The sequence below is a fragment of the Lepisma saccharinum genome, chromosome 14, assembly GCF_977018435.1.
Source record: "Lepisma saccharinum chromosome 14, izLepSacc3.1, whole genome shotgun sequence".
Taxonomy (NCBI): domain Eukaryota; kingdom Metazoa; phylum Arthropoda; class Insecta; order Zygentoma; family Lepismatidae; genus Lepisma; species Lepisma saccharinum.
In genome coordinates this window covers 75,911,746-75,923,968 of record NC_139242.1, presented here as the reverse complement: position 1 = coordinate 75,923,968, position 12,223 = coordinate 75,911,746, and the positions used below count along the sequence as shown (strand labels likewise).

Genomic DNA, 12,223 nt, shown 5'->3' with positions numbered 1-12,223 from the left:
AATTTAGGATTTAGAGTGAACAAAATTTCTGCCAATATGGTGCCTCTAATCTTGATAGATGACCAGAAACAGCATCAGCTTCACATTTCACCAGATTGCAAGTCCCTGGCTAAGAAATTTATTACGGAAATGAACCATCCACCTTACTGACCTGATTTAGCTCAGGGATTTTTTTCTCTATCCAAACTTTTAAAAAGTCCTGAAGGCACAATGATTTGCTGTCGTTCCTGACATCCAACGCAACATATTGCAAGATTCTGGAAAGTCATTTTCAAGACTATTTTTGGCACCGTCACCATCCCGTGAAGTGTATAGTTTCCAGAAGCTTCAAATGTGGCAGCAGCCATTAGTGCACAGGTAAGCAGATTTTGGTTTCACAGGGCCATTCTGAGAATTAAATTGTCACACCTTGTAAAGTTTAAATTAATTCATAAATCTGCCTGTCCTTCATTTGTCACTGAGCTAGTAAAATTGATGATTGTTGTTTTCTTCCCCCAATCTTCATAATTGCAGAATTGAATATTTAATTCTATAATTTACCACTAATTACTCAGAGGAAAATCATTCAGCCATTGAGTAAGAATCATATTACGAGGGAGAGTCAAATTAAAAGCTTAAAATTTCAACAAAAATTGCAGGATGGATTGTAAACAGCTCAAATTTACATGAGGTATCGACTGTTATTTACAAAACGACCTCAAGGCTGCCACACTAATCAAGTGAGCTACAGCACCATTTGTGTCATTTTAAAGATGGCGCCTCCTGCATACACGTGCACCAGCAGTGGTTTCTTGCCCTCTGGAAGCCTATGACTTAGACATTCTACGGAAAATGAAAATTCAATGTCTCTATGCATGCTTACCATGCCAGCAAGTTTACAAATAGAGGAGGAAGTTCGACAATGAACTCAGTCTGCACGCAGGTGGGCGGAAAGACCTTCGCGGTGGCTCATAAATGACTGCACATAGATTCCAAATATTATTATTCTTGAGGCACTAGCTCAAGACTTGAAAATATATGTGAATCACCAATGGGTTTATAGCATTTTGTAGGTTTGGCATGTTACTCATAATTCCAGAATATAAAAAAAGGACGTTAAAAACTGTACTTACGTATGCGAGTATGTTGTTCCAATATTTCTTACTGTAGAACGACGTTTCGGAGTTTAACTATCCCCTTCTTCAGGTTCGTATGAAAAAACTAGGTACTTAGAATAGTACCATGTCGAAATGTAATATAAGGATTGTGGACAAGGGTTGGTGTGGATACATTTAAAATATTATATCCTCGCCCTAGAGGTATATAAAAAGCTCGTCATTCACTAAAAAAACTTGCACAATAAACCTATTCTCATGTTAAAAAACTAAAAAAACCTGCATGTATCACTATACAACTTGCAGGTTCGGCCATTCCTACCCAACTGTGCTTCCTAATCTACATGAAGGTCAGTTCTCCACGAATGTTTTTCTCTCCCCTTTATTTTCTCATTTCCCCTTATCACGTCACAAATCCAACGTAAATTCACGTTCTTCCTGGGCAGCTTGGATAACTTCCGGAGTGACGTGGAAACCGATATTGCCCTTTTTAGTGTCAAAAAAGGGATAGAGACAAGCATTACATTGGGCACAAGCGAAAAGAAAATCCTTATTAAAGACACTAAAGAGGGCAACATACCAATCGTGTTTGGAATACCTAAGATGCACAAACAAGGCATACCGCTTAGGCCTATTATACCAACCTACGAACATCCATGATATGGGCTAGCAAAAATGCTGGTAAAAAGAATAAAGAAGATAAATGAGAACACCCAATATAGCGTTAGGAATGCCGTAGAAGTTAAAGAATGTATTGAAAAACTGGAAATTGATGACGAAGATGTAATAAGTAGTTTCGATGTTATTAACCTATACCCAAGTGTACTGAGAGGGAAGGCGGGAAATTGTTTACTGAGGTGGCTATTAGAAAAAGAAATAGACATCCTAACAGCTTGGGAGTATGTACGATGGTATAACCTTGTAACAGAATATAACTTTTTCTACGTCAGTGACAATATTTATAAACAAAAAGAAGGCTTGGCGATGGGAAACCCCATCTCAGGTATAGTAGCGAGCATTTTTATGCACTTCATAGAGAAGGCAGCTTTGGAAAAAACTGGAATAGGTATTAAATATTACGGGAGATATGTAGATGATATCTTGATTATAGGAAAGGGGGTAGCACTGAACAAGGTCTTTGAAGAATTGGAAAAACAAGACGAAAGAACGAACTTCACTAGGGAAAACTTAGTCGACAGAAAAATCAATTTTCTGGATCTTAGTATCTTGAAAGAAGGGAATAGGATTAGAACAGGAGTACAACATAAACCCCTATCGGGGAACCTATATATTAATAAGGAATCGGCGCACCCCGAAAAAACAAAGAAAAATGTATTCCTAAACTTCTTTATTAGGGCTGGTTGACTGTGCAATAGTGGAAAAGAAAAAGACAACGAAATTCGGTGGATAAGAAAAACAGGATTAAAAAACGTATATACAAATAGAGAAATGGATAAGATTGCGGGAAGAGCACAGAAAATTATTATGAAAGAAACCAAAAAAGAGGAAGGAGATCAAAAAGAGAATGAAAAAAACGAAAATGCGAAGGTAAAGTACGTTGGCATCCCTTACCATCAAATTGTATCCGAAAAAATCGGAAAAATAACGAGAGATTTCGGGATCGTTGCAGGATGAAAGCCCCAAAGAATGTGGAAAAATACTTTACCGATTATAAGAAAGGAAAGACGATTAGGGAAATACCGGAAAAACAGAAGGGAGTTTATCGAATAGAATGTCAATGTGGGAAGGAGTACATAGGACAGACAGGTCGAAATATGGGTAAAAGATGGAGCGAACATGAAAAGATATAAGAGAAAAAGTTCCCAAAACAGGTCTCTCAGAACACATTTTGGAAAGCGGACATAGAATCGCAAAGAAGGAGATAATTAGAAAAGAGAAGACGAAGTTAGGAAGAAATGTGTATGAAACAGCGAATATTTGTAGAGGGGGGATGAAGGAAATTTAGAAGAAGGTTGGATCAATTTCCTCAAAAAATGGGACAAAGCCTGGAAGATTGAACCCAATATCGGTTTCCACGTCACTCCGGAAGTTATCCAAGCTGCCCGGGAAGAACGTGAATTTACGTTGGATTTGTGACGTGATAAGGGGAAATGAGAAAGTAAAGGGGAGAGGAAAACATTCGTGGAGAACTGACCTTCATGTAGATTAGGAAGCACAGTTGGGTAGGAATGGCCGAACCTGCAAGTTGTATCGTGATACATGCAGGTTTTTTAGTTTTTTTTAACATTTTTAACATGAGAATAGGTTTATTGTGCAAGTTTTTTTAGTGAACGACAAGCTTTTTATATACCTCTGGGGCGAGGATATAATATTTTAAATGTATCCACACCAACACTTGTCCACAATCCTTATATTACATTTCGACATGGTACTATTCTAAGTACCTAGTTTTTTCATACGAACCTGAAGAAGGGGATAGTTAAACTCCGAAACGTCGTTCTACAGTGAGAAATATTGGTACAGTTCTTAACGTCCTTTTTTTATGCAATGGGTTTATGCTAAAATACAGCAAATTTGTGCAACTTTACATGCAGAAATCTACTAGATAAAAAACAAATTAATGTTTCCTTTACTTGTCCCTCGTACATTAAAGAAATGCAGGGCATGTTTCCTTTACTTGTCCCTCGTACATTAAAGAAACGCAGGGCAATCCCTTAATGACAAAATACCTATGTCTTCTAGACGGAGTGCCTCTTCTTTGTCATGACATCCATTGGCAGAGACCTGGAAGACGAAATCCCAACAAGAATGGATCAACTTCTGGGTAGTGTCCGGGATGCTTTCTTGGCCGTCAGCGTGTTCCCTTCCAGCAAGAAAACCCTGTTGCAGCTGATCGAGCTGCATGCCGCCAAGTGGCAGCTTCCGGCAGCTGCGGTCATGTACTACCATCCGAGAAGGCAAACAGATCAACAGAGCATCGAAGTCAAGTAATTTGCTTGAGAATCACATTGAATTGGATAGTGCAAACACAATCTAAGGAGAATAAGGGAGGTATTTAAATATCTGCAAACTGATTTTCAATTTTCAAAAAATTCAAGATTTGCAATTTCTTGCAGTTTTTTTTTTTTTACATGTATAACTTGTTTTCCAGTACATGTAATCAGTTCTATTCAGAGAAAAAAAATTGTTTTCCTTGTAACATAATTTGTGCCAATAATTTTCCTGTTTATATTGTACATTGAGAAAGTATTATTTTGTATAATAATCACAACATTACAGTGCTTTATATGTTTTCTAGTCTTGCTGTGAACCAAATGATATTTTTCCTGTATAAATATTTGTACTTTTCTCTCAAGGAAGTAATGCTACAGTGGTTAGTCAAAACTAGTATTAAAGTTAAACTTTATTTTGTAAAGTACCAATACAGAATTCTCATTTTGTACCATTTTCAAACGTTAGTTCTTTCAGTAAAGCACATACACTAGCAATAATAAACAAATGCTTTAACAGCTTGCGTTTCTATTCTTGCCTGGATAGTGTAGAATATACAGCAAAAGTTGTGAGGGATGTAACAAATGGGAAAAGATTTCTTCTTGCTCACTGTAAGTTACTGACTGATAGTGAAATATAAATTTGTTGCCTTGTACGGTGCATTTGTATTAAGTGTCTTCCTATATCAGGAAAATTGAGAGTGGAATGGTGTTTTCACATTCTCTCATTCAAAATGAATGTGTGCCATTCCTTAAAAGCACAGAAAATAAAAAATAAAGGTTTGTTTATTTGAGGTAACTGATATGTTTGGTCTCGTAGCAGAGTTGTTAAGGGTTGGTGAACCTGTGATATATACATGTATAAGAATATTTAGATCTGTTCATTTGTATAGGTTAAGGCTGAATGCTTTTTCCCAAATCTGTAATGCATCACAAATACCATTTAACATTCGTATTAATAAACCTGTTGTCAAATCATAACATATCCTCCATCAGTACAATTACCAGTGCAGTCTTATTGTACTGTGTTGAAATATAAATAAATAAATAAATGCAGGATTAAAAATGAACCAGTAGTAATTAACTGAAAGTGAACTTGTACTTTTTTTTTTCAATGCCCAGTAACAAAAGGTCTTACAGGGTGATTGTGTGTTGTTTATTTCAGAGAATATTTATTGTTTATTTGAAATTTTATAGTTGATAAGTTTTCAACTAATTTATGCGTGAATGGAAACTAATTTGTTGGATCCTTAACTTAATTTGCTATGTCCTTGATGCATATATAACCGTCACCAGTTTGTATTGTGTATATGTATGGTGAAAACTTCTATATCCTTATGTGAAGGAATGCAATTCGTTGTGTCTCTTTACTTTTAGTTTTGCCATCTTAGTGCCAATTCTAGAACAATGCATTTTAGTTTTTCTCATTTGTTTTTCTTTCTTTCATGTAGGTATTTGTTCATATAAATAAATTAAACTTTGAAACGAAACACTTGTGATAATTGAAAGTAAATATTTCTATCAGCTTTTATAGGTGCTGATAAATTTGATTTCAACCAATTTTACAATTCTATATTCAGCCTGCTCAATACTATTATTGTCAAATCTGCATATGTGCCATAGAAAGTTCAACAATTCAGAAAATACAATTACAAAGTGGATAATTTTCTTAATAAAGGAATTTTTATGCCATGATATGTAAAGTTGTGTGGCTATTTTTTTTAATGACATGAGAAAGAAACTGGAAACGAAAAGCAATAACTGTTTAATTAAAATGAATATTAAGATAGTAACTTTCTTTATTTGCTGATTTAAAATTTTTTACACATATTTTTTCATTCAAACAAAGCTTTGTTTTATGTTTTTCCATATTGTATGTTTTGCTGTATTGCAAAATCAAAATTAGGTCTCCACTTCTCTGTATTTTTATATTAAGGTTTGCACTACTCACATTTTGAGTCTATGTTTGACTATGTTTTTAATCATATTCAATACAGATTTGTTTAGAAATTATATTATATATTTTATTTCAAAGTGTTACAAAGACATAATGTTAACTACAGTATAAAATATAAATATGAACAAAATCAACATTTTGAGATTGATGATTTTTTTAAAAAATCAGAAAAATTAAGCATTGCATGGAAAATGTAAATAAAGCTTGTTGCAAATGAATTAGAATTTATACTAACATTTATGTTGTCAGTTGCACTGGTTGTAAGCATAAGGAATTGTAGGAGCAACTGTTTGTGCCTTTCAACTTAACTGGACACTACATTTGTGTCTTTGTTATTTTCATTGGGATTTAAGTACATGTAAAGTTTATCTTGTGTGTAATTCCAGAAGGTAAGTGACAAGTAGAAGAATGTATGTAAATTTACAAGCAGCTGCCTGACATGTTGGGGGCCCAGAAATCAATCTGGAAATATTTTTGGTAAAGCATTGACTGGTATGTTTGTAATGTGTGATATTTGTATGAATAGGGGCATTCCAAGTCAAGTATAGCAGCTTTTCCCCTCCTCGTTAATAATACTTGTTCTTAATTTGTAGAAAAAGTGCAGCATTTTTTATGTATGTATTGTATTTCTTATTCATAAATATTTCATACTAGGAACAAGAAAGTATTCTTGCATTGATAATAAGTTCACACATGGTGAGAACTTACCTCTATTTTCAAATTTCAATAATATTATACCGGTACCATTATTCATATATAAACATTTATAATGGATTATTCAAAATTCTGGCACACTTATGCCTTTTTTCATATTTTGGCTGTCAAACATCTTTGCTGAAATCACCTGATAATGATTTTGATATGGCTAAAATATTGACAAAAAGCATTAAATATGCTAGAAATATGACTAAATCATTATAAGCACTTATATAGATATAATGGAATTTTGATTATGCTTAGAAATTTTGTTCTTTTTTTTATTATTGACTGTTGTGTTAAAAAAATTTGAGTGTAAATGTTGACAAATTTTAGAAGAAAAAATTTGTTTTTGCACAATGATTTGTACATTGTTTTTGTTGGCAAATGTGTTAACAAAATGGCTCTAATATCAGCAAAAAGTTTATACTGTTTGAAACATAAGCTTTCGGAGACATCACCATTTCATTCGTGGTCTAGGATTGTTTATGGCCGCAAGAGGATTGAGCTGCAGGGACGATTGTATCGGAAGACAAGGATAGATCTGGAACCAACCATGTGTTCTGTAACTCTTTCTCTATACGAAGTTGTAATATTGAGTTTGTCATCTGCTCAAGTTTAAATTGCAGTAAATATTAAATACATGATAAAATCAGTTTTTCTGTATTTTTAATCTCATATAATTCAGGATGTCTACCAGTTAAGATTTGTTAAAATTGAATATTTGGAAATTTAAAATTGTATTGAGTTGTGGTTAAGATTCGTTCATTTTGTTTCTTAGAATTACATTAATTTTTACATGCATTAATAACACTGGTAAACACACTTTTTATCGCCAACAAAATTGGTCATTTTATGGTATCTTTGCCATTGTGATTTCGAACACGATAACTAGGGCTAATTTTTTTTTTGGTAAGGTTGATGTGTTGCCTAAATATATAGAAATTCATATTGTGAAGAAACTAATTGAATTAAGGTGCTTTTCAAGGAAATATTTTGGCTTATTTGGCCATTTCTACGTGTTAAAGCATATTTTGATGGATTTTCGGTCATATTTAGCATATTTTCGCTTTTTCAAGAAATATAGTCATTTTCCAAGTGGATTCGTTCTTACTCCCATGTTCCCCAAGGGTTTTTTTTTGACTGCAGCAAAATCTTCTTAATTTTTAATTGAAAATTTGCAGAAAGTTTTCATTGTGCATTTCAACTCATCAGGGCCCATAAAGTGAACTACAAATAGTATATATATGAAAATATTTCAGCATGAGTTAGATATTGATGTTTGAAACAGTCTAGTTATAAGGGCATATTTTTCAAATTATAGTGCATATTTTGTAAAATTTTAGGTCATAAGAGCATATTTTATTTTGCATATTTTGGTGATTTTTAGGTCATAGAAATCGTAGCCCTAATGATAATAGTTTTTCTACATTGGCTCTAGTTTTTGAGTAATGGCTGTCCTTTAACAATGAGATTTCATCCTTTTTTAATCTCTCTTAATGATGAGAAAAATGTTGTTTCTGAGATTTTCTTGTGTGTAGGGTGTCGGAACAATCACGTTGAAGATCCCAGCAATAAACTGCCACACTAGCGATGATTAGGTACCAAAACAGGGAGGGGGCAGGTGCAAGGACAGTTTAGTCTTCCTTAGTAGACCTGGCTTATCATTAGAGCCCGATAGTTTGGCAAAATGCCTCTTTTTATCTACTGCATATATTGATAAAATTTTTCCGGATATACGTTTCTTATGTTGTTTCGAATGTTTTGGAAGCCTTTTCATTTTGCCTATTTTGCCTATTTGGGGCCCCACTGCCTATTTAATTGTAATGCCCTTTTTTGATGAAATTTTCAATGAAATTTGACATTTTTTTAAAAAGAATGTGTATATAAATTATTTTTCTCCCAAAAAACGTTGTTGGCATTTATTTTTCTTCCGTTTATTATGTGAATAATTTTCGCCTTATTTAAGTAATATTGAACTCACGCATGTTTCAACATTGCTGAAGGAGAAAACTGTGAGAAAAAAGTATTTCATGCTGAGTCAGGATATTGCCTTTTGGTTAACATTTCTTGTGCATGATTGACTGCTGAAGTGGACAGGTTGATTTCGAACACAAATAAAATATTTCTGAAATCTCCCTCTCGAACCCGAAAATTTCAGGAAGTTGCGATTGAGCTTAGTTTACCTCAGCAACCAGTCTTGACGAGATAGGGAACCTGGATATCAGCAGCTATATATTATGCTAACAACCTTCAAAAAATCAGTGAGGTGATCGATGCTCTTCCAGAAAATGAAGTGTCTTCAATTCGTGAAGTGAAAAAACTCCTGTGCTATTCAAGTTTACTTTTGCACATTATGGTGCATTGCCAGAGACAATTACAATTATAGCATCCATGAAAATCTTCGAGGAATCTATGCAGCAGATGATGGAAGTGCCAGGAGAAAAGGGGTGAGCTGTTGCGGAAAAGTGCTAACGGGTAGTGAGTGCAAATGAGAACTTGAAACAATTGAAAACAATTTGTGATATTCTAAAAGGTGAAAATGCTGTTACCAAAATGAGTTCAGCTACATTAGCTTGTTATATGTATGCTCCAATAACTTCTGTCGAAGTAGAAAGATGTTATGAAAAACATTCCCTCTTGACAGACGACTATCAATGAATGTTTAGAACTTAAAAAGCACCTTGTAGTTATGTGCAATCAAGACGGAGAAAATCGAAATGCTCTACCCAATTTAGATTTTAACATTTTGCCAGAAATTATAGATAAAAGTAAGAGACTTCTAAATGTGCCTTTTTTCGGTTTATTTTGCCTTTTTTTCATTTTTAGTGCCATTTACCACATTATAAATGCCTTTTTGCCTGCCTATTTTAACGAAAATAAATGCCTGAACTTCCGGGCTCTACTTATCTTTAAGAGACCGTAGTGCGGAACCAAAAAGTGGGTGGGAAATGTCCTCCACACCCCACCTAATTGTCACCACTGATCTGCTATTTTGTATCTGTCCCATCTGCTTTGCAATATTTCCTCAGTCGTCTCCTTTATATCTTGCTGTAACGTCTCGCCTTGTTTTTAATTAAAATCAAGATTATCTGGAAAATTTGTCTTCATGCTCATATTAATACCAAAATATTTGAAGTTTGTGAGCAAGTTTTGCACCAGTTCTACATAGTTTTCATGTTTGTGATTGCCGAAGAAGTTGTTGACAACTGAGACATAACTGAATCATGTAGAAGCTTCAATATCATTCTTAAAATTTGAGACATTTGAATCATTAATGAGTTTGAGTCCCATCAAAGGTCCCCGTGTTTAGTTTCTCAATACTCTGTCCATGAAAGGATCTACTGTATAGATGTAATGAAACACTCGCCACATTTATCCAAGACTTAACAAACTACTTGAATATGCAAGATATGCTTTGTTTACGAAGTCAAGTCAGTGATGTTTTTCTAGGTTTCTGCACAGAATATTCACCACAAATGCAGCACAATCCATCAGGATCATTTACGCGGCCTGCTCTTGAAGATCTCATATTTCATTCCCCTCAACAACAGAAATAAAACTCAAAAATAAAATAAAGAAAAGCGAACTTTTAATAAATATATTCTGTGCAATGAATGGACTATAGAAATATTTTATATTCTAAAATAAAAGTCATGCCTTATTTCATGTCAACACCTACAGCTCTTATTGAGCTAAACTTAGATACTTCATAAGCTTCGATTTTAAGAACTAGAGCCAACTTTGCAAAACTGTATTTCATTTAAGATTCAGTACAACCAAAATACCATACATTCCTTCAAAGATCTTTGGCAACTAAAAAAGAAATATTTCTTGTAGACCTGTGTAATTAAAGCAAGTGTAAATCTCGTTAAAGTACAGCTATAATTTTCCCCGTGTGGTAGGGGTTTTTCATTGAATAAAAATATCTATCTCCTAATTTTGCAACCATACATAAGTACGGGGCAATTAAAAAAACGTTAAGAAAAAGAAAGGTTAAAAACAATTAGTAGACACACTGGATTAGATCAAAAGCACCTAAGAGATATGCTCCCAGCACACTTGCACCATCTCTTTTCAATAGATAGTTAATGCTTGTGATCCGATACCAAATTCAATAAACAATAGTTCACATTTTCGTCAAGAGATGGCATTAGTGTGCTCCTAGGTGTTTATGATCTCCTAATACCAAATTTCATAAAAAATAGTTTACATTTTCGTCAAGAGATGGCACTAATGTTTGTGATCGGATATAAAATTTAATAGTTCAAGTTTTCATCAATAGATGGTGCTCATGCATATAATCTCGTATTAAATTCCAAAGACATAATAGTTCACCTTTTCGGTAAGAGATTGTGCTAATGCTTGCAATCTGATACCAAATTCGATAAACACAATAGTTCACCTTTTCGTCAAGACATGGCGCTGGTGTGCCGAGAGCGTACCACCTACATGCTTATGATTTCCTAGTGGCAAATTCCATAAACTTAATAGGTCTCCTTTTCGTCAAGAGATGGTGCTAAAACTTATGATCTAATACCAAATTTCATAAACATAATAATTCACCTTTTTGTCAAGAGATGGTGCTAATGTTTTTGATCGGATACCAAATTTGATAGTTCACCTTTTCGTCAATAGATGGTGCTCATGGTTGTAATATGGTATGAAATTTGAAAAACAATAGTTCACCTTTTCGTTAAGAGATGGCGCTAATACTTGTGATCGGATAAAAAATTTGATAAAAATAATAGTTCACCTTGTCATCAATAGATGGCGCTGGTGTGCTGGGAGCATACCTCCTGCGTGCTTATGATCTATTAATACCAAATTTCATAAACATAATAGTTCACCTTTTTGCCAAGAGATGGCGCTAGTGTGCTGGGAGAATACCTCCTAGGTCCTCTTATGATCTCCTGATAAAAAAAAATGTTAACAGGAGATCATAAGAGGACCTAGGAGGTATTCTCCCAGCACACTAGCGCCATCTCTTGGCAAAAAGGTGAACTATTATGTTTATGAAATTTAGTATTAGATCATAAGCACGCAGGAGGTATGCTCCCAGCACACCAGCGCCATCTCTTGATGACAAGGTGAACTATTATTTTTATCAAATTTGGTATCCGATCACAAGTATTAGCGCCATCTCTTAACGAAAAGGTGAACTATTATATTTATCAAACTTGATACCATATTACAACCATGAGCACCATCTATTGACGAAAAGGTGAACTATCAAATTTGGTATCCGATCACAAACATTAGCGCCATCTCTTGACGACAAGGTGATCTATTGTCTTTATCGAATTTGGTATTAGATCATAAGCACATACGTAGAAGGTATGCTCTCAGCACACCAGTGCCATCTCTTGATAAAAAAGTGAACTATTGTTTTTATTGAATTTGGTATCCGATTATAAGGATTAGCACCATCTCTTAACGGAAAGGTGAACTATTATGTCTATTGAATTTAATAGATTACAAGCATGAGCACCATCTATTGATGAAAAGGGGAACTATCAAATTTG

The 12,223-nt window shown here is 34.2% G+C and overlaps 1 protein-coding gene across 11 annotated transcripts in view; it reads left to right on the top strand.

The window, feature by feature from the left end:
- Window positions 1-7,370, top strand: part of LOC145999038 (uncharacterized) — a 96,498-nt gene extending 89,128 nt beyond the window's left edge. For all 11 annotated transcript variants that reach the window (XM_083135969.1, XM_083135968.1, XM_083135965.1 and 8 more), the window contains one exon: window positions 3,798-7,370. In XM_083135969.1, coding sequence (XP_082992095.1) covers window positions 3,798-4,046 — 249 coding nt within the window. In that variant the 3' untranslated portion in view covers window positions 4,047-7,370. The remainder of the gene's footprint in view (window positions 1-3,797) is intronic.
- The last annotated feature ends 4,853 nt before the right edge of the window (window positions 7,371-12,223 follow it).